Here is a 24,157-nt window from a genome sequence, read left to right on the forward strand (position 1 = left end):
ACAGCCAGGGTGAAACCACTAAAGATTGAATTAGCTATCCACCTGCACCTGTAGAAGATATCGGCCTGAGAGATAGTTTTTTCTACATCCCCAAAGCCATTGTGGCATTCCTTTTCTTTCTCTGTCACAGTGCTGTTCCCTGACTAGTTTTGCCCTTCTACTTAACATTTAATGAGTGCATGAAGAGAGTCAGTGGTCTGTACCTGCATCTACATGGATTCTCTGCAGATCACACTTTGTGCCTGGCAGAGGGTTCATCAAACCAACGTCACAATAATTCTCTATTATTTCGATCTTGAACAGAGCGTGGAAAAAATTAACACCTATATCTTTCTGTGCGAGCTCTAATTTCCCTTATTTTATTATGATGATCGTTTCTCCCTATGTAGGTCAGTGTCAACAAAATATTTTCGCATTTGGAGGAGAAGGTTGGTGATTAAAATTTCGTGACAAGATTCTGCCACAGTGAAAAATGCCTTTGTTTTAATGATGTCCACCCCAAAATCCTGTATTGGGTCAGTGACACTCTCTCCCCTATTTTGCAATAATATAAAATGTGCTGCCCTTCTTTGAACTTTCTCAATGCACTCCCTTAATCCTATCTACTAAGAATCCCATACCATGCAGCAGTACTCCAAAAGAGGATGGACAAGCTTAGTGTAGGCAGTCTCTTTAGTAGATCTGTTACATTTCCTAAGTGTTCTGCCAGTAAAACACAGTCATTGTTTTGCCTTCCCCACATCGTTTTCCTTGTGTTCTTTCCAATTTAAGTTGTTTGTAATTGTAATTCCTAGGTGTTTAGTTGAATTGATAGCGTTTAGATTTGACTGATTCATCTCCTCGGAGTAGGAGTCTCATCAGAGTGATTGACTTACTTTAAAACAGGTTTATATAACCCCAATACATATCCCTAATTAGGTACTAGTTGAGATGAAAACAAATCTGTCAAACATGGACAGAAATATGTTCTTCAATTCCTGGTCTTTAAAGGATTGATAGTGATTTCTTAAATACTTAGACATTACTTTTCTATAGGAGAAATCAAAGATGAACTATGGTGAAGTCATTTCAAAAAACAAAATAAGGAATGGATCTGTATTGATGAAAATAGCCTTCTCTCACTCAGTCATGCACATTGTTAAGCTGTGACAAACTTAGCAGTATCAAACAATGGAAAATAGAGGACGTTGTAGTTACAACATCTGAGGCGGAAAGTGAGAAGGGCCCACTTGCCAGGAATTTTCAATTTTGAGCTAGTACTATTTTCAAAGCAAGCATTAAATTCTGAGTAATTTGCCCAACAAACATGACTTTATCATATGTTTGTCTTAGAGACATTGAAAATTTATTAAATGTAGATGTTCTTTTGAGGAAAATGCATTCAAAAGTTCAAATTAACTCAGAACATCTATATTTTACATTTAAGAAATTAATTTAATATCAAAACACAGCTTTAAATATTGTCTTTTAAATAGTATGAAATGTTTCACAGCTCTTCAGTTTGACAGTCTTACACAGAGGTGACAAAAGACATTGGATTACAATATGTTCATGTACAGATGGCGATAGTATCCCATATGCAAGGTATAAAGGGGACCATATTGGCAAAGCTGTCATTGTACACAGGTAATTCATGTGAAAAGATTTCTGAATTAACAGACATTGAACTTGGAATGGTAGTTGGAGCTAAATGCATGGGACAATCCACTTCAGGAATTGTTTGGGGACTCAGTATTCTGAGATCTACAGTGTCAAGAGTGTGCTGACAATATCAAATTTCAGGCATTACCTCTCACCACGGACAATGTAATGGCCGACGGCCTTTGCTTAGTGGCTAAGAGCAGTGACATTTGGAGAGTTGTCAGTACTAACTGTCAAAAACACTGCATGAAATAACCACATAAACCAATGTGGGATGTACAATGAACATATCCATTAGGACAGTGTGGTGAAATTTGGCATTAATGGGATATGGCAGCAGACAACTGACGAGAGTGCCTTTGCTAACAGCATGACATTGCCTGCAGTGCCTCTAGGGGTTCATGACCATATCAGTTGGGCCCTAGATGATTGGAAAACTGTAACCTGATCAGATGAGTCCCAATTTCAATTGGTAAGAGCTGATGGGAGGGTTTGAGTGTAACACAGAGCCCATGAAGTTACGGACCCAAGTTGTCAACAAGGTACTGTGCAAGCTGGTGGTAGCTATGTAATGGTAAATCTTCCACCAGCAACACTTTCACAGTTATGGATGGCTCTAGAGGCAGCATGGTTCAGTATTTTCGCAGGCGACTTCCAGTGACTTATTGAATCCATGCCACAATGAATTGCTGCTCTTTGCTGGGGAAAAAGAGTTCCAACACACATTAGGAGGTATCCCATGACTTTTGTCAGTTCAGTGTAAGTGACAACAATTTCCTTTACATCCACAGCCAGTTTCTAGAAAATCACCACAAGGCTATTACTGTTATCAACATCAAAATTAACTAAGTCAACATAGTTATCATTTGCAATTAGGTTCATCCCACCATCATTCTCATCAATTACCTTCTGGACATCATGACTTTCTTCTATTTCAATTACATGATCATCAGTATTAACAAGATTCTCAAAGTTACTTACTGAAAGTTCATCCACGTTTGGAATGTTTTTTAACAAAGAAGTTTCTGATAAGTTAACTGATACTTCTCGTTTAGGCAGGTATTCGTTTTCACTTGATTAGTCACTGCTTAAAGATCTTTCCAAAAATAATCTGCATACACTTTATAATCTTCATCACTGATATTATTGTAATTATTGAAATCTGTCTTACTTAATATGTCTAAAATTTTATATTAGCTCACTCCTACTAGACACCAATCAGTCACAGGTAGACATGTAAAACTTAATTATCGCTTTTAATTTTAACTAGACACTCAACAAACAAGTCAGAAACAAACATAATCAGGGTTTGTTGTTCTGCTAATTGATTTGCAGTTGTTTGCTTGGCTGCCACTACTTGTTTACAAAAGCTAAATACAGCATGGTAAATGTTTAAAATAAATAACCATTCATAATAACCAACTCCTAAAAAGAAATGCTCAGAGCTAGAATTTGAATATCAACAATATTACTGGCTTGTACATTTACAAAAGAAAAGTGACCTGTAATCGGATACACATTATTGTTATTGGGGAACTTCCTTCTTTTGAGGGAAACCAGTAGTAGTTGGTTCAGTTGCTACTAGCATTCAGGAGAGACTAGTTTTGAATGTGACTCATATTAGCGAAGCACATTAATGAAATGGGACCTCTTGTTGGCCCGTGTTATTTCTCCATAAGCGACAAAAGGCATCTTTTACTAGAATTGACATTCACTATTTTAACAACAGATTTAGATGTTTTATCTTTTCACAATTGTTTTAGCATTGATTGTAGCTAGTAGAGGGTAGAGTAAAGTGTATTAAATTGCAACATAACAAAACAACTTTTTGAGATAAACAACTTTTTTTTTTCAATGATGCTGAACAATTGACTTTGCTGACAAGAGGTCCTTCTTTGCTTTGTGTCACATATTATGAAAGTGATTGACTGCTACTCACCATAGAGGGGAGATGTTGAGTCACAGACAGGAAAAAAAATCACACACACACCTTCAACACCATCTGTGGCTGTCGAGACCAGACTGTGAACAACTGCGCATGGTGGGAGAGGCAATCTGAGTGGTGGGGGTGAGGGGTGAGGACGAGGCTGGAGTGAGGGGGAGGGATACCAGGGTAGGCATGGGGGACGGTAAAGTATTGTTTGGGGAATAATACGTAATACAGAGGGTAGGGAGATACAGTTGGGAGATGAGTTGGGGGGGGGGGGGGCAGGAAAGAAATAGAAAGATTATGGGTGTTTTGGTGCAGTAGAATTCTATGTAGTGCTGTAGTGGGAACAGGGAAGGGGATAGGTGGGTGAAGGACAGTGACTAACAAAGGCTGAGGCCAGGGCCATTACGGAAATAGGATATATTGAAGGGAGAGTTCCCAGTTGCACAATTCAAAAAACATGGTGTTGGTATAAAGAATCCAGATGGCACAGGTTATGGAGCAGTCAAGTGAAGAACATTGTGTTGGGCAGCATGTTCAGCAAATGGGTGGTCCAGCTGTTTCTTTGCCGCAGTTTGTTGGTGGCTATTCATGCGGACAGACAGCGTTTTGATTGTCATGCCCGCGTAGAATGCAGCATAGTGGTTGCAACTTAGCTTGTAGTTCACAGAACTGCTTTTACACATATCCCTGTCTTTGATGGGATAGGAGATGCTTGTGACCAGACTGGAGTAGGTGGTGGTGGGAGGATGTATGTGACAGGCCATGCATTTAGGCCAATTACAGAGATATGAACCATGAGGCAAGGGTTTGGAAGCAGGGGTGGAGTAGTGATGGACATGGATATTGTGTAAGTTCGGTGGGCAGTCGAATATCACTGTAAGAGGTTTCCAGAATGAGATTTTCACTCTGCAGCAGAGTGTGCACTGATATGAAACTTCCTGGCAGATTAAAACTGTGTGCTGGACCGAGACTCAAACTCGGGACCTTTGCCTTTCGCGAGCAACTGCTCTACCATCTGAGCTACCCAAGCACAGCTCACGAACCTTCCTCACACCTTCAGTTCTGCCAGTACCTCATCTCCTACCTTCCAAACTTCACAGAAGCTCTTCTGCGAATCCTGCAGAACTAGTGCTCCTGGAAGAAAGGATATTGTGGAGACATGGCTTAGCCACAGCCTGGGGGATGTTTCCAGAATGAGGTCCCGAGTTCGAGTCTTGGTCCGGCGCACAGTTTTAATGTGTCAGGAAGTTTCACTGTAAGAGGTGTTAGCATGATATTGATTAGGATATTGCTCATTTCAGGGTGCGACGAGAGGTAGTTGAAACTCAGAGGGTTACTAAACTCTTGGATCGTGTTGCGAAGGAGGTTACTGTAAGTACAGGTACCTTGATCTGACATGCAGATGATATTATTTCACCGACTCACTGTGGCATAGAAGAAAGAATGGAGCAGTGTGCCACAAACCAATAAGGTTCCATTGTACCAATTATTAGGGCTCTTGTTCCATTAATGGATGGAGCAGGGGAACAATGATTGCTTAAAAGCTCCTTCCTGTATGGCTGCTGTAATTAGTCTGATCTTGTCTTCGTGATCCATAGGGGAGCAGTAGATAGGAGACTGTAGTCTATTCCTAGAGTCATCACTTAAAATTAGTTCTAGAAACTTTCTGAGTACTCTGTCATGTGATTGATTGTGTCTGTCTTCAAGCATCTGTCAGTTCAGTTCTTTCAGCATCTTTGTGGCACTCTCCCATGGAGCGTCTGTTCATGCTATCATTCTGCCTCCGCATCTATATCTATACTCTGCAAACCACCGTGAGGGGCACAACAGAGGTCATGTCCCATTGTACAAGTTATAAGGGTTTCTTTCTGTTTTATTCACATATGGAGCATGGGAAGAATGATTGATTGAATGCCTCTGTGCATGCAGTAATTACTCCAATCTTATTCTCACAATCCCTACGTGAGTGATAAGTAGAAGGTTGTAGTATATCCCTAGAGTAATCATTTAAAGCCAGTTCTTGATACTTTGTTAATGGACTTCCTTGGGATAGCTTACGTCTGTCTTCAAAAGTCATCTATATAACGATTCAGTATCCCCTGTTAGTCATATTTGGCGTGGATCCTGCACACTTGAGCAGTATTCTAGATTCTAGATGTTTTGCATGCAATCTCCATCATAGACTGATTTCCCCAAATATTCTACCAATGAATTACAGTCTGCTCTGAGCCCTTCCGATCAGTGCAGGCTGCTTTTCCCTGCCCCATCCCACCATACTGCATTTTATTACTTCTCTATAGCTGTTTTATCTTACCTCATCTCTTACCTGATTCTGTTTCTTAGGTGATATTGCAAAAAATAAAATTGACTGTCCAATCTTTTCCCCTTGTGAAACCCCTTAGTATTCAGTTTTCAGAGGAGGGAGAGGGTGATAGTCTTATTCATTTCTCCGTCAGCCCCAATGATAATCGAATAACCAATCAACCACACGTAAAAACTTATGATAAAAAAAGCAAATCCTGAAGTTAATTAATATATTTGCAGTTGCACTGATAATGGCTAGACAGTAGCCAAAATCTGTATTTGCGTAATAAAACCTATATGTATGTTATATGTTTGCACCGACTTTATTTCTGTATGATGCAATAAGGAATCTGTTTTCACACCAGACTGACAGAAAAACTTAAGAAAATGAATACATTTAGAACACTGGTTGTGTAACTACAGTTAGTCTGCACCTGAAGAAATGATTTTGACGTATGTTGTGGTAAAAATGTTTGGAAGAGGTTTAGGTTATAAAAACAACACAACTGTTGCTTGTTGGTTGGTGGACTGTGAATAAACATGTCTGTGGAATGTGGACCCATGTATCAGAGAACATGAAGAAAAATTATCTGAATTCAGTGAACCAAAAGGAATTGTGGTATTGAAACACACTATATTATTTTGGGTCATTGTGATTGCAGACAAGGTTGGTGGTCAGTGACTTTGAACTGTCCCTGTTGTTAGTTATTCAGAAACTGTAGAAAAACTTGTAGAAAAGCTACCTCATGCTGATTAGTGGATACCTTTGAATGAGAGAGGATGCTATTGTTGTGGCTGTATCTGTGTTTCAAGTTCCTGTTCCTTGAAGTTGAATAGTTATTAATGAGGCCAAAACTTTCCAGGATGATATGGGAGATCCTGAGGGAGGGTTGAAAGAGACTATGAGAAGAAGGTACACATTAGTGGTATAGGTACATGGAAGAGGGAAACACATATGAGATACATATAATCAATAAAATGACTAGTATTGTGAATTTGTTACAATTGCTTACCTGGGATGAAACACACGTATTAGCCAGTCTTGATAGAAATACACTGACAGAAGAAAAATGGCAACACCAGGAAGAGTTGTGCGACATAAATGCAAGCTGGTAGGAATCAGAAAGATGATATCTATTCACATTTCATGCCAGTCAAATAAGAGTGGTGCTAGTTGTGCGACTATGGAATACAAATCAGGTTTGCTTTAAATACATACCGTAACAGTCGTGAGCATTAGTTACCTTTGAGACTGGGTGTTATGAGTTAATGTTAGTCAAGAATGCCTTTAAGGTGACAGACACCATTATCAACACGTCACTGAGTTTGAATGAGGTAATGTTAATAGGCTACAAGAAGTTGAATGCTCCTTCTGCAAATTTGTCGAAAGACTTTACAGAAATGTAGCCCCTGTACGTGACTGCCGGCAGCGGTGGTCACAAGAACGTGCTGTCGCAAGAGGACAAGGCTGTGGATGGCCACGTGGTACTACACAGAGGAAACAACATCATGTTCAGTGTGTTACTCTGGCACATCATACTGCATCTGCAACAGCAATTTTAGCAGCAGTTGGCACCACAGTGCCACAGTGAACTGTTACGAATCACTTATTTCAAGGACAGCCCCAAGTCAGACACTCTGTAGCGTGCATTCCACTGACCCCAAACCATCACCATTCGTGACTTCAGTGGTGTCAAGCAAGAGCTCATTGAAGGGCAGGATGAAGGTCTGTTGTGTTTTCTGATGAAAGCTGGTTCTACCTCAGTGCCAGTGGTTGCCTTAATTTGGTTATGAGGCCGCCAGTTACGGACTTGCAACCTGAAGTTGTGGTCTGCGGTGTGATTTCGTATGACAGTAAGAACACTGTTGTGGTTATCCATCGTGCCTGACTGCAAATTTGTACCTCAGTCTGGTGATTTGACCGGTTGTCCTCTCATTCACAAACAGCATTCAAGTGGTGATTTCAGACAGAGTGACTCTCACCCACATACTGCTGTTATAACCCAACATGCTCTACAGAGTGTTGATGTGGTACGTTGGCCTGCTGGATCACCAGATCTCTCCCCAATTGAGCACATACAGAACATCATGAGTCAACAACTCCTGCATCATCTACAAACAGCATTACGTATCCCTGTATTTACGTGGATTGGCATGGAACTCCATCCCGTAGACTGACATCTGGCACCTGTATAATACAGTGCATGTCACATTTGCATGATGCTTGCAGCCAACATCTGGCACTTACACTGGTTATTAATGTACCAGCATTTTACATTTTTAGTCACTTATCTTGTTCCTACATTAACCTGTGATCTCGCAATGTTAATCATTTAAATATGTGACCTAGACAAATGTGTTCCCAAAATTTCATTACTCTACATTAAGTATTGTTTGGTGTTGTGATTTTTTTTCTCATCTGTGTTTATCTAGGGGAGAACTTAAAACCAACAGCAGGATAGCAAATATGTGTTAAGAAACTAAGGATTGCAATGAATTGAAGTCCATGTATGTAAAGCCAACCTACCGCAGCAGTAAAATTTTATATGCCTATTAGCTGTGCAAATGGTGTAGAAATTGAAATAATGTTTGATGAGGCAAAAGAAAGTATTCAGAATCTTAAGAGACACGAAAACTTACTTGTGATTGGGAACTAGAATATGATAGAAAGGAGAATAGTAGAACATTGATTGGAAGGAAGGAATGAAAGAGGGGTAGCAACATATTAGAATTTTGGATGCAGAATGATTGAATCATTGATGGCACTTCATGGAAGAATATTGTTTACATGGAAGAGATGTGAGTACACTGGAAGATTTCAGGAATGTTATACAATGATAAGATAAGATTTTGAAATGAGATTTTATACTACAAAACATTCCCAGGGGCAGATTCTGACCATAATTTACTGATTATGACCTGTTAATTAAAACTGAAAACATTGCAGAAATGTAGGAAGTTAATAAAATGGAACCCGGATAAACTGAAAGAACCACTGGTTATGTAATGTTTCAAACGCAGCATTTACTAATAGTTAACTAAAACAGGAATACTACAAGAATAAAAATAGAATTTCTAGTAGTTTACTGTAGAGTTGAGATTTTCACAAATATTTTATTCATATCTTACAGAAACTAGCAGTACAGCAATAAACAACCTTTTAAACACGCCGCTAACACCAATCAAAGTAATTTATAGCAATACAATAATTTTAAAAAATTTAAAGAACATTAGTAAACAGGCTACTAAAGTAAATACAGAACTTGTTAATAAAGTACGGTGAGGTAGTGAAGCTACCGCCATTAAAAAAAATTAAACAGGTCTCAGCAAACACACGATTAAAGGCAATAAAAGGAATTTACAAACTTGGAGGAATTAAAAAAAAAATTTAAACAAAAGTGTCCTGGAATATCATTAGAACACAACAGACATGACGGACCCGTGTAAGGCAGCCACAAATCACCCACTCAGGGATGCTCAGGCTAGACAGAATACTGACCAATTTAAATACTCCTGTAAACACAGTTGTCACTCTCAGGCTGGTCACTGCACTGACTTTTACCCAGTGAAAACTTGTTATGAGATGGCTTAACTTGCTGACAGAATTAGAGCTAACCTTGTGCAAGGAAACATTACACCACACAGTCCTGAATGAGCGACCACATGATCAACCAACAAGAAGCATGAATTTACATATAACCCATGACAGAATAGCTAAACAATTAAACTGCCAAAACTACACCCCCATCGGACAGTAACGAGAGGAGGAGGAAAGATCACTGTCTTCAATTACACCGGTGCCAGGGACAGGAAACCCGGTCGCCCGAGGCCACAAGGCAGAAGAGACACTGGTTACACAAAATTATTACTTAATGATTAAACCTTCCACGAACTTAACTTGCAATTATGGTCGAACAGGCAGTACATGACGTCCGATGGCAAGGATCCACACATCCGACCGCACACGCGTCGCCAGCGTACCCAACACGCCACGGTCATGCGACAACACGCTCTGTCAGCGGAGTTCACGTCTTCTCTGCAACGTTGACGGGTAGTGGCCGCTCATTCATGTTAGGTGTCTCCTTTTAAACTCCAGTGTTGAAACGGAGGATTTAAAGAAGCTTGTTAACGTCCCACCGAGGCGAAATGAACAGCAACTACTTGTGAGGCGATTCTGTATACAACCAACACGCGGAGAGCTCTTCTGTCAACTCAACCCGCTCGTTACACACAACCGACATACATCACGTGGCAACTCAGTACAACCGACCACACCTGCTTCGCACTGGAGAGCCACACTGCCCTCCCGTGCCCACCACACTCTCTCTGCGCAACGCCCCTACTTCCGTGCCACCACACGAGGTTACAACCGGTCAAAGACCTCACTTCCTCCACAGCAGTTTTCCGTAAGCAAAAATGCAGATATCGATAGCAGAGGAAAAATGCAGATATCGATAGTAGAGGGAAAAGGCAACCAAGCAGCCACTTAATGACAGGCAACATATCAAACAAACATGTCAGGGGAAGAAAAGGAAAACCAACGTAACCTAAACACAAGGTGTAGCAAGAGTCGATACATGGCTCAACCTCCCCCTCTTAAACTGGAAGCATAGCTTCTCGAACCCTACAAGAGAAATGTTCACCTCAACTTAAACTGACTCAGATGAACTCGATACTGCTTTCCCGCTTGATTGTCCCGAACTAAGAGGTTCACTGGACCCAATCGTCTCTCAATGTTACACGGCCCTATAAAACGAGGAGTCAATTTTCCCAGCCTGTCGACTTGTGCGTCTCTCCCCAGGTAATTACGAATATAAACTTGCCCTGAAACTGACGCCGACCCCGGTTATAACGAACGGTTTGTCTGTTATGAGCAGCGAGATTATGCCTGGCCATACCCCAGTTTTCTTTAATAAGCTGGGGAGTAATAACTGCTGGAATTAGGTCTTGAATCTTCCGCAAATTAGTAAGGGGAGAATTAACAGGAAAAGTAAACATCAGAGAAGCAGAGGTTGCCTTGATGGATTCATGACATGCGGTGTTAAAGGCAAAACTAATCCATCAGAGATTTGAATCCCACTTCCTAGGAGAATCCTGATGAAAAATATTAAGAGCGGATTTCAAATTGCGGTTCACTGTTTCCGCAAAAGATCCCTGAGGATAATATGGAGTTGTGGTAATATGCTTTATCCCGTTCTTGAAGGTAAACTCTCTAAACTGAGCCGAACAAAAAGCGGGAGCATTATCACACAGCCAATTGTTTAGGCGGTCTGAATACACTGAAGATGTTGAGTAAATGAGCAATGGTAGTGACAGCATTTACATTTCGACTTGGTATAAGCCAAGTAAACCTAGAAAAGGCATCGATCACTACCAGAATATATTGATTACCCTGCTTAGTCCGGGGTAACGGACCCACATAATCGATGTACAATTTGTCCGTAGGGTAAGCCTCACGCTCTGAACTGAGCAACCCTTGCCCCAATGCATTACTGGGCTTAGCAATACAGCATTCCCGACACTGTGCTACCATCTGTCTTATATCTCGCTCCATACGAGGCCAAGAGAGAAATTCCTCCACTTTCTGAAATGTCTTATAGGTGCCTAAATGTCCCCTGAGAACAGATTGATGAAAATACTGAACCACTGGTCATACTAAGGTTGCTGGTAAACAAATTCTAAGTTTCCGACCGTCTCCCCCTTTTTTACACAGAACTCCTTTGTTGACAACTTAGGGGCCTACTTCCTCGCCCGCTTTCAGCCTTCTCCTAATGTCACCGAGGTTAGGGTCCTGTACCTGTTGCGTACATAGATCGACGAAAAGCTGGGGAATCTCTCCCAACACCATACAACTAAAATCCTCTTCCCCGCTCTTCTGATTGTGATCAACGCTGGGTGAACTATCAAACATCCGACTTAGCACGTTGGCCACGACATTGTCAGTTCCCCTGATATGTTTAACAGTAAATTGAAAGGCGGAAATTCGTACAGCCCACCTCGCGATTCTCCCTGTTTTACGTGGGCGAGCCAAAATCCAACTCAGGGCCTGATTATCAGTTTCAAGATCAAGGGGCTGATGCTCCAAATAGAATCGATACTTTTCTAAAGCAAAGAGGACTGCCAACGCTTTGCACTCATACACTGAATACTTGAGCTCGGCATTCGTTAACTGGTGCGACACATATGCTAGTGGCTGCCTCTTCCCGTCCCCTTCGTGGAGAAGAACCGCAGAAACCCCGGAGTTAGAAGTGTCAGTTTGCACAATAAACTTCTTACTAAAATCAGGAACGCCCAATACCAGAGGATTGGCAATCGCTTCTTTGATCTGGTCGAAGGCCGCGTGCTGTGCGGTTCCCCACTCAAACTTGACTCCCTTGCAACGAAGTTCATTAAGGGGTGCCGCCAATTGAGCGAAGCGGGGGACAAAGCGCCTAAAATAATTAGCCATGCCAATAAATTTGGCAATTCCCCTTTTATTGCTAGAGGGCAGTAGTGTTCTTAAGGCCTTTGTACGGTCCTGGTCAATAAGTATACTTCGGCCCGATACCAGGTGTCCCAAAAACGACACCTGCGGATGAGCGAAGGTGACCTTTTCGGGTCTGACTATCAAACCGGCACTCTGCAGCCTAATGAATACCTGCTGGATATGCTCAAGATGTTCTTCAAATGACTTACAATAGATGACCAAGTCGTCTAAATAGTTATACACACAAACCAACTTCAAATCACCTAAGACATTGTCCAACAATCGCGTCAATACAGCTGCCCCGGTAGCGAGACCAAAGGAAACCCTATTAAATTCGAACAGATTCCAATCTGTGCAAAAGGCGGTAACATGCTTGGTAGTACGCCTGATTAAGATCAAGGACCGTGAACCAATTTGCACCCGCAAACCAAGTGAATGAATTATGAAGGTCGGGAAGAGGAACCGACTTCAAAACCACCTTGTTATTCAGGCGACGATAATCAACAACCACCCTGAAGTCCCACCCTTGATCCTTGGGCACGAGGAACACCGGAGATGCGTAGGATGAAGTCGAGGGTCAAATGACTCCCTCTTCGAGCATTTTAGATATTTTAGACCTTAAAACCTTGACCTTAGGTGGTGACAAACGATAAGGAGACTGACTAACGGGAATCGGGTCACTAAGGCGAATCTTATAGTGAAGAACTTTGGTAACTCTTAGTCGATCACAAAGCTGGGGAAAATCAGCTAACAACCTACCAAGATGAGAAGCCTGATCCATCGAGAGATGCCTCAGATCAAACTTGCCTGCTTTGACCGCCAAAGCCTTAGGACCCACACATTGCACCCACTGCCTACATTCACAAGAACCAAACTTCAGTTTAGGCTTAAACTTAAAGAAAAAGGTATGCCCCGCACAATCCAAAACCAAACACATTTTATTAATAAAGTCACACCCAAGAATCAAGTTAGCCGACAATCCTTTCACCAAGGCAAAACATATGGGCCAAGAAAATTCTCCCACGAACCCATCCTTGCAGAGGTAACAGCTGCCCATCAGCCAAACATCATCTCTGAACCATGGATGGAATCAATCTAAGGTGAGTAATATGTGCAAACTCCAAGTACCAATCTAAATTCAACAAGGAAATAGAACTTCCAGAATCCAACATCCCACAGACAGGTTCACCTCCCACACTACAGCAAATATATGGCAACGAGGAGATCAGGGCAGCAATCACTGGGGCACACCTGGCTGGATAACTCCGAGTTCCTCTTTTACCAACAACCTGGCGTCGTCTGTTAGCTCTCGGCGTTCGAGGAGCACGACATTCCCTAACAAAATGCCCCACGCTTCCACATCTGAAACATCATCGATCCTCCTGCTTATTCACATCACTGGAAGTTCCCCGTCTCTCCTTAACCTGTAGATCAGTTTGAGATAACTGCTTCCTACCCTCATCGGGCAGCCGGTTCTCAACAGGCAATGCTGGGATACTACCCACTGCCTTATCCAACTCCTGCCAATTGACAGGATGCTGCCTGAAGACGAAATCAGATTTGTCCACCGCTTGCATGCCTCTTAAAATTATCGAAACCAGTTCGTCTTCCAGAAGCCCTACTAACATCGCCGATGACGCTAACCTGACTCTATCCACATACTGTCGCAACCCCTTGTCCTTCCGTTGCATACGCCAAATATAATTACACTCCAGCTGTTGCCGGAGTCCTCTGGTTAATTTTTTATCAATGACCTGCTTCCTTAACTGAGTTAAAGACAAACCTCCTTCCATTGCTTGTGAGATAAATTGCCTTAACTCATCTCCCGCTAACAGATACAAGAGCCCCAAGATCAGCTGATGAGAAACTCTAAATGCTTGTGCATGCTGTTCGAGCCGAACCAACAACCACAACATATCTTCTACTTTTTTCAAGATGATCTATACGTAACTCCCTGATATCCTTAAACAAATACATGATCGGATTAGGTAACTTGGAATACCCTGCCTGCCCGGCACTCACAGAGTCACAACCACCCTCACGACTCATCCCATTGCGGAACTCTAATTCCTCTCTTCACTCAGGGAGTCCCTTTCTTAGTTCCAAACAAGCACGCAAGATCAAGTTGCAATGCACTTATTCTCTCCTGCAACCCCACCCACGACTGCTTAGCTGAGCTACTTAATTCAACTGACCCTAAAACACGTACCCAATTACCGAGGTGAGCTAACTGCGCCCGCACCCTATCTAATTGCCTACCCCTAGGCTGAGCATCCTCTAAGAAGGATATAGTATCTCTGAGATGATCAGTCGCCTCACCCAAGAATTTTGCTGCTGCCTTACACTCGCCAATCCGGCGTGATGACCACCGGAGATGAAAGTGCAGACCGTAAACGCGCTGCCAGCTCCGGCACAAGGTTACAACCGGTCAAAGATCTCAGTTCCTCCATAGCAGTTTCCCGGAAACAAAAATGCAGATATCGATAGCAGAGGGAAAAGACAACCAAGCAGCCACTTAATGACAGGCAACATATCAAACAAACATGTCAGGGAAGAAAAGGAAAACCAATGCAATCTAAACACAAGGTGTAGCACGAGTCGATACACGGCTCAGAAGCAGAGGATCAAATAGATAAAAAGATAAGGCTCAATAGAAATCCTGGGTAACACATGAGGTATTGAATATAATTGTGAGAAGGAGAAAATATAAAACTGCAGCAAACAAAGCAGGCAAAACAGAATACAGATGTCAGAAAAAGAGAAATGCAAAATGCCAAAGCGGGAATGGCTAGAGTAGAAATGCAAAGCTATGGAAGCATGGATGACTATGGGAGAGATGCTACCTGAGGAAAATTAATAAAACCTTAAAAAAAGAGAAGTTGCTGAGCTGGCAAGCCAGTATTAAGCAGAAAAGTTAGGGTGAAAGGTGGAAGGAAACTGACATAATGAACTTCAAAACAATGTAGAATGGATAGAGGAAATAGGTACAAATGAGAGAAGAGACATGATACTCCATAAGTAATTTGACGGATACTTGGAGAACAAAGATGAAATGAGGCAACTGGAGTAGAAGACATTTCCTCAGAATTATTGAGATGTGTGGAAGAACCAATTATGATAACATTGTGTATGATATGAGACAGGTGAAATGCACTGAGACTTCAAGGATAATGTAAAAATTCTTATTCCAAAGAAGACAGCTGCTGACTGATGTGAATATTTTCAAACCATCAATTTAATAAGTCATGGTTACAAAATAACTAACGGGATTATTTACAGAAGAGTGGAAAGACTGGCAGAAAGTGGCCCTGGGGGAAGATCAGTTTGGTAAGAATACACAAGGCAATACTGACCCTACAACTTGTTGCAGAAATCTATATTTTTAACACTTACAGATTTAGATAAAGCTTTCGACAGTGTTTGTTGGTATACTTTCTTGAAAATTCTGAAGATGTCAAGAATAAAATACAAGAAATGAAAGGCTATCTACAGTGTGTTGAGAAACAAGGCTGCAGTTGTTAAGAGTTGAAGGTAGTAATTGAGAAGGGAGTGAGGTAGGGTTGTGAGCTACTCTGATGTTATTCAATCTGCACACTGTGTAGGGGAAACCAAGGAGAAATTTAGTAGGGGAAGTACAGTTGATGCAGATGAGATAAAAGTCCTGAGGTTTTCTGACAACATTGTCATTGTATCAGAGATGGCAAAGGACTTAGAACATCAGTTGTATGGAATGGAATGGTCATTGTCTTTTAAAGAGGTTATAGAATGAAAGGCAGCAAAACTGTAACCAGGGTAATGAAATGTACAATCGAAACAGGTGATGCTGTGGGAATTAGGTTAATAAATGATGAATTTAAAGCAGTTCACGAATTTGGGATTTGGGCAGCAAAATAACTTACTGGTACCAAAGCAAAAAGGACATAAAATGCTGACTTGCAACAGCAATAAAAGTGTTTTTGAGAAAGAGAAATATGTTGACATTGAATACAAATTTAAATGTGCAGAAGTCTTATCTGAAGTGAAATCCTGTAGAGAATTGGTATGTATGCGATTTATGGCTTCGAAATGTGGTGTTACAGAAGAATGGTTAAGATTGCAGGTATAATTAATGAGAAGGTTCCTAGAAGTATAATAATGAGGTTAAATGGATGTAGGCTGCAGTGATGTAGAGATGAAGAGGCTTGCACAGGTGGAGTAGAGAGCTTTTTCAGACCAGACTTTGAATTGGAAACAACAACAACAACAACAACAACAACAAAGTAGTCAATTTTCTGCAGAAAATTGTGATGTAGCTTGGGTTGACTTCACAAGAACCTCAAAGTAGAGCACCACAGTTGCCACGCAGGAGAACAATAAAATTGTTGGTTTCAATTAAGCAGCTAGAATATAAAATTTCCTGGGAGATTAAAACTGCGTGCTGGACCCAGACTCAGACTTAGGACTATTTGAGTTTCACAGGAAAGTGCTCTACTGACTGAGCTATCCAAGTTTGACTCATGACCCTCTCTCACAGCTTTACTTCTGCCAGTAACTAATCTCCCACCTTCTAAACTACACAGAAGTTCTCCTGCATACCTTGCATGTGACCACTCCTGGAAGAAAGGATATAATGCAGAAATGGCTTAGCCAAAGCCTTAGGCCTTGTTTGCAGAATAATTTTTCATTCTCTAGTGAAGTGTGCACTGGTTAATACTTCCTGGCGGATTAAAACTGTGTGCTGGGACTCGAATATCTCTCTCTCTCTCTCTCTCTCTCTCTCTCTCTCTCTCTCTCTCTCTCTCTCTCTCTCTCTCTCCAAGCATTAATCCTGACCTGCGGGTCTGCTGTTTTGCTACATCTCCCCTATTTCTCCCTGTCGTTGACATCTTCTAGTTTTAAGCCAACAAAATGCATGTCTCCCCTGAGGTTGTCAGTCAATCTGTTTGGTGGTCTTCCTCTTGGTCTTGTTCCTCCTGGGTTGGTGTGGAGTGCTGTTTTTGCGACTGAGTTGTCTTGCTTTCTCATGACGTGGCTGTACCAGCGGGGATGGGCTTCTCTCACTTTATCGGTGATCAGCGTGACGCCAAACCTTTGCCGGACGTCTGTATTTTTTTATGTGGTCACATCGTGTCCGTCTCATGGACTGTTGAAGCATGTCCATCTCCATCTCCAAGGTGTGTAACATTTGCTCCTGTTGTTTTGTCATAGAGTGACACTCAGTCCCATACATTGCTGCTGGGCATACAATGGCCATATATACTTTTGACTTTAGATACTGAGGCATCTTTTTATCGCAGAGGACTCCAGTGACCTGTCTTCACTTAAGCCAAGCTTCATTCACCCTCATCTGAGTATCAAGAGTTGTGTCACAGTCTGAGGTGACGACAAACCCTAGGTACTTAAAATGCACGGTCTTCTGTAAGTCTTCTTTGCTGTACTTTCGGTGCCTCTGGTTTGGGAGCCGCATTCTAGGTACTCTATCTTTTGGACATTGAGATGCAGTCCATTTTCAGCCAGTCTGTCCTTCCGCGTTTGAACCTGGTGCTGGAGTTCACGGCGGGCTTGGTCGGCAAGTACCACATCGTCTGCATAAAGAAGGGTCCGGGGATGTGAAGTCTGTATGTCAGCTGTTGCCGTATCCGTGCAAAAGATGAATAACAATGGTGAAAGGGCAGAACCCTGATGAACACCCACAGCGTATCGGAGGGCGGAGAAATTCCAGCAGGACTCTGAACAACACTAGTGGAATTACGGTACAAAAGTTGCACCCAGCTTACATACTCTTCAGGGACACCATGGCAGCAAATAGCTCGCCAAATAAGATCGTATGGGATACGATCGAAAGCCTTTTCTTGGTCTAGAAATGCCATGTGTGCACTCTTCTGTCTATCTCTGTGTTTTTCAATGAAAAGGCGCTTGGCATGGATAGCGTCGATGGTTCTGCATCCCTCAACAAATCCACACTGGTTTGGTGTTACATAGACAATACTTAAGAGTCTGGCATCAAGTACCTGTTCAAAGATCTTTAAAGTATGACAGAGGAGTCGAATAGGGCGATAAGTCAAGCAGTTGTTCACGACTCCTTTTCCCTTCCAGATTGGAATTGTTATGTTAGTTGTCTGTGCTTGTGGAAGTTGTTTTTCAGCGATGATTCAGTAGAAGAGTGAGGCGAGGAATTCTGAAGCAGGCTTTCTGAACATTTTCCAGAGTTCCGCTGGTAGGTCATCTGGGCCAGTTGCTTTTCCATTTTTCATCTTGCTGATGGAAAGCATTACTTCCTCAGGTGTAATTGAGGGGACGGATTCTAAGGTAGGATCAGGAATAGTAATTGGTGGATGCGTAAACTCTTTGTTGCTGATGTTATGAAAGTAGTCTGTCCAACACTGGAGAATAGATTGTTTATCTCTTAGCAGTTTGGCATCGCCTCCCTTGTAGTGCATGACATGTCCAGTGTCTTTGAGTTGAATGGTGACGTGACTTAGCAAGATGGTAGATGTTGTTTTCTTCTGATGGTGTGTCAAGCTGGGCATACAGTGTCTGGTAATACTGGTCTTTTGCTGCAGCTACTGCTCTTTTTGCTGCTGATTTCAGGTTGCGATATTTCTGGAGATCAGTGTCAAGTCGTGAGTTCCACCAAGTCTTGTATACCATCTTTTTCTCCTTGATTGCTTGCTTGACTTCATCTGTCCACCACCGAGTTTGTTTGTCAATGTATTTTCTTCCAGGTATGGTTTTTTCCCAGCGTTTTTGTCGCTGCATGATGTATTTGTTCCACCGCATCTTTCCACATATCTTCAACTGACTGATCGTCGGTCTTCACGGAAAAGTTTGCAAAGGCTGTCATCAACTTGTTTCGCTGGGTATTCGTTCGCCACCACTTAATTCGCTCATGCCCAGTCTTAGGTTTAGGTTTGGGTTGTATAACACACTTACGAATATCGAGGACAAGCAGTCTGTGTTGAGGGGCGAGGCAGTCATATGGAATTACTTTGGTATCCATTACCAGCTTCATGTCTTGTTGACAAAATAGCCAATAATCAATCTGAGTAGCATGACCTCCACTTGTATAAGTAGCCAGATGTGTTGACCTCTTTTTAAAGTATGTGTTGGTCACAATGAGATCATGAGTTTCTGCAAAATCAAGTATCAGACATCCATCATCATTCCGCACACCGAACCCATGTCTTCCATGGCATCGCATATATCCTTCTTTGTGGGCCCCAACATGTCCGTTTAAATCTACTGCAACAATGATGGACTCATCCTGGGGAATTGCTCAAAGGAGGGCATCCAGACTGTTCCAAAACTTGTCCTTCTCATCCTCAGTGCATCCAGTTTGAGATGCATACAGTGTGGGCAGTGATAGCTGTTGAATCAATCTTGGACATAAGCGTTTCGGACACCCTGTTGACACTATTGACAGTGTTACGGAAGTCCTGGTCAACGACTATTGCTACGCAGTTTCGTGGACTGGGACTCGAATGTGCAAGATAAATATCCCAGAATTGAGTTCCAGTCTGGCACTGTGTGTGTGTGTGTGTGTGTGTGTGTGTGTGTCAGAGAGAGACCATTTATACTGTTGTGAAATACCATTACCAACACACAATGGAAATGAAACTGACTATTAAAATGATAATGTAGAATAGAGGAGTGTCTTGTTCTAGAATGAAATTTTCACTCTGCAGCAGAATGTGCACTGGTATGAAACTTCCCGGCAGATTAAAACTGTGCGGGCAAGTGCTCTACCAACTGAGCTACCCAAGCATGACTCACGAGCCGTCCTCACAGCTTTAATTCCGCCAGTATCTCGTCTCCTACCTTCCAAACTTCACAGAAGCTCTTCTGCATACCTTGCAGAACTGGCACTCCTGGAAGAAAGGATTTTGCGGAGACATGGCTTAACCACAGCCTGGGGGATGTTTCCAGAATGAAATTTTCACTCTGCAGGAAGTTTCATACCAGCACACACTCTGCTGCAGAGTGAAAATTTCATTCTGGAAACATCCCCCAGGCTGTGACTAAGCCATGTCCCTGCAATATCCTTTCTTCCAGGAGTGCTAATTCTGCAAGGTATGCAGAAGAGCTTCTGTGAAGTTTGGAAGGTAGGAGACAAGGTACTGGCGGAATTAAAGCTGTGAGGACGGGTCTTGAGTCGTACTTGGGTAGCTCAGTTGGTAAGGCAAAGGTCCCGAGTTAGTCTCAGTCCGGTACACAGTTTTAATCTCCCAGGAAGTTTCAGTGTCTTCTTCTGTTTGAAAAGATCTAGTCTGTAGGATGCAAGTAGATTCTAAAACTGCTTTAAACTGGGAATAAATGTTCTTTTAGACTATATTAAGTAAAAAAGACATTGTGTTTTGTAGTATCTATAACCACTCCTTATTTCAACAGAAAATTGATTTACTATCCGGATAACAATCCAAATTAATGTTTCGGTTTATGTAATGTGCCATACAACATGCTCAATGAATATACATGTTATTGTTGAACTGGAAGGAGTGATAGGATCTGAAGATGGTTTGTTGTGAATACTCTTTACAGTTAATAAATACTCTTTGATCTTACTACTGATAATGAAATATTGAGAAGACAAGTGGCAGTGCTGCTTACTGGAAGAAGTTTCATCAGGTGAAAGATCTTTTTTTCCCTACTGTATATTACTTTCATTTTTGAATTCCATTGTTTTTAAGATAAAATCCATTGATACATGTTAAGGAATGAACAGGATGTCATTTCTTATGTTCTTGCTTTCCATGATAAATCCACTCAGTACTAAATAAGTCTTCTGTTGGTTTAGATTGTTGCGATACTTCAGATGAGTATGAGAGTCATGCAAATTGTGTTAATAACTGCAATGATCTGGGGAAAGCAGCTCGAATGGAAGCACAAAAACTTGCAGAAGTTGCTAAGATTGGCAGTGAAATGAGAGCAGCACTAAGCAGAAAAGGAAAGCAGTTGCGCCAGGAAAAGCAGGTAAGATACCTGTTTGCATTCTGGATAGCTTTTGTGACAAGTTTTGAAAACAGTTTTGCTTAGTGAGGACTTTCTCTTGACTTATAAATTGTCAGACATGCGGTATTTCACCTGGTCCCTTTGAAATTAAAGTGTCTTAATTTGCTGACATTGTGTGATTGCAGGAGAGATTGGTTCAACTTGAAAAAGATAAAGAAGAAGCAGAAAGTCTAAAGAAAGAAAAAGAAGCATTGAAGTTGGCAGCAGAAGAGTTGGAGAATAAGGCTTTAGAGAAGTATAGGCAGCAAGAAGAGGAGGAGAAAAAAGTGAAGCAAGAAGAAGAACAGAAAGCAAGAGAACAGGAAGCATTTGAACATTTCCATAGGCTAGATGCAAATCAAGATGGGAAGTGAGTTACTGAAGTAAACATTTAGTCTATTCTCATTTGTTTTGTGCACTACTGCATAGGACTTGCTAGTTTTTTGTAGGATTTAATGGTTTTCTTGTAATCCTCCAGGTTGCAGAAATCAGAAATACAAACACAACAGACGTTTGACCAAAACAAAGATGGTGTGGTATCCGATGATGAAGTTACTGTAAGTGAAATAAAATTTTGGAAACTATGTGTTTTACAGTACAATATTAATCACTTGTTAGAGTTAGGATGAAATATTTCTTTCGCCGTATTTTATGAAATACTGAGGAATAACTAATTGAACTGGATCTTATGCTGATGAATTAGAACTAATGATGAAAATATTGAACTTAGCATTGTAATCAGAGGTGCAAAAATACTATTTATAAATACAGAAATGAGAGAAAGTTAGTCATGCTTGATTACCTCAAAAAATAAAGTTCATGACTCTAAGTTTTCAGATTAGAGTACCTTTCATTCATTAGAGATCAGAGGAAGGCAAATAAGAGAAACAGGTGTAATAAAATAGGTAACAGTATAAATCAACTGAATTCTCAGCACCGGCGAGATTGATGAGCTATAGGAGAGGACCAAAAAGGAAACACACAAAGTAATGCAGACACCAGCATGCAGATCAGATAACCAAGTAAATGAACAAGGAACATCATGCTCTGAGAGGGAGTAAAATCGTGCAGTCTCTGTAACATATTAGACCTTCTGGTGTCAAACAGACCCGAACTATTTGAAACAATTAACGCAGAACAGGGAATTAGCGATCATAAAGCGGTTACGGCATCGATGATTTCAGCCGTAAATAGAAATATTAAAAAAGGTAGGAAGATTTTTCTGTTTAGCAAAAGTGACAAAAAGCAAATCACAGAGTACCTGACGGCTCAACACAAAAGTTTTGTCTCAAGTACAGATAGTGTTGAGGATCAGTGGACAAAGTTCAAAACCATCGTACAATATGCGTTAGATGAGTATGTGCCAAGTAAGATCATAAGAGATGGAAAAGAGCCACCGTGGTACATCAACCGAGTTAGAAAACTGCTGCGGAAGTAAAGGGAACTTCACAGCAAACATAAACATAGCCAAAGCCTTGCAGACAAACAAAAATGAAGCGAAGCGAAATGTAGTGTGAGGAGGGCTATGCGAGAGGCGTTCAATGAATTCGAAAGTAAAGTTCTGTATACTGACTTGGCCAAAAATCCTAAGAAATTTTGGTCTTATGTCAAAACAGTAGGTGGATCAAAACAAAATGTCCAGACACACTGTGACCAAAATGGTACGGAAACAGAGGATGACAGACTAAAGGCCGAAATACTAAATGTCTTTTTCCAAAGCTGTTTCGCAGAGGAAGACTGCACTCTAGTTCCTTCTCTAGATTGTCATACAGATGACAAAATGGTAGATATCAAAATAGACGACAGAGGGATAGAGAAACAATTAAAATCGCTCAAAAGAGGAAAGGCTGCTGGACCTGATGGGATACCAGTTCGATTTTACACAGAGTATGCGAAGGAACTTGCCCCCCTTCTTGCAGCAATGTACCGTAGGTCTCTAGAAGAGCGTAGCGTTCCAAAGGATTGGAAAAGGGCACAGGTCATCCCCGTTTTCAAGAAGGGACGTCGAACAGATGTGCAGAACTATAGACCTATATCTCTAACGTCAATCAGTTGTAGAATTTTGGAACACTTATTATGTTCGAGTATAATGACTTTTATGGAGAGTAGAAATCTACTCTGTAGGAATCAGCATGGGTTTCGAAAAAGACGGTCGTGTGAAACCCAGCTCGCGCTATTCGTCCACGAGACTCAGAGGGCCATAGACACGGGTTCACAGGTAGATGCCGTGTTTCTTGACTTCCACAAGGCGTTCGATACAGTTCCCCACAGTCGTTTAATGAACAAAGTAAGAGCATATGGACTATCAGACCAATTGTGTGATTGGATTGAAGAGTTCCTAGATAACAGAACGCAGCATGTCATTCTCAGTGGAGAGAAGTCTTCTGAAGTAAGAGTGATTTCATGTGTGCCGCAGGGGAGTGTCATAGGACCGTTGCTATTCACAATATACATAAATGACCTTGTGGATGACATCGAAAGTTCACTGAGGCTTTTTGCAGATGATGCTGTGTTGTATCGAGAGGTTGTAACAATGGAAAATTGTACTGAAATGCAGGAGGATCTGCAGCGAATTGACGTATGGTGCAGAGAATGGCAATTCAATCTCAGTGTAGACAAGAGTAATGTGCTGCGAATATATAGAAAGAAAGATCCCTTATCATTTAGCTACAATATAGCAGGTCAGCAACTGGAAGCAGTTAATTCCATAAATTATCTGGGAGTACGCATTAGGAGTGATTTAAAATGGATTTATCATATAAAGTTGATCGTTGGTAAAGCAGATGCCAGACTGAGATTCATTGGAAGAATCCTAAGGAAATGCAATCCGAAAACAAAGGAAGTAG

At 41.5% G+C, this 24,157-nt stretch overlaps 1 protein-coding gene across 1 annotated transcript in view; it reads left to right on the forward strand.

Moving 5' to 3' along the window:
* The window catches only part of LOC124798577 (glucosidase 2 subunit beta), a 182,106-nt gene that overhangs the window by 51,703 nt on the left and 106,246 nt on the right, over window positions 1-24,157 (forward strand). Inside the window, exons 3-5 of the mRNA XM_047262039.1 lie at window positions 21,118-21,293; window positions 21,458-21,681; window positions 21,790-21,868. Coding sequence (XP_047117995.1) covers window positions 21,118-21,293; window positions 21,458-21,681; window positions 21,790-21,868 — 479 coding nt within the window. The remainder of the gene's footprint in view (window positions 1-21,117; window positions 21,294-21,457; window positions 21,682-21,789; window positions 21,869-24,157) is intronic.

This window comes from Schistocerca piceifrons, chromosome 5 (assembly GCF_021461385.2).
Source record: "Schistocerca piceifrons isolate TAMUIC-IGC-003096 chromosome 5, iqSchPice1.1, whole genome shotgun sequence".
In the NCBI taxonomy this organism is placed as follows: domain Eukaryota; kingdom Metazoa; phylum Arthropoda; class Insecta; order Orthoptera; family Acrididae; genus Schistocerca; species Schistocerca piceifrons.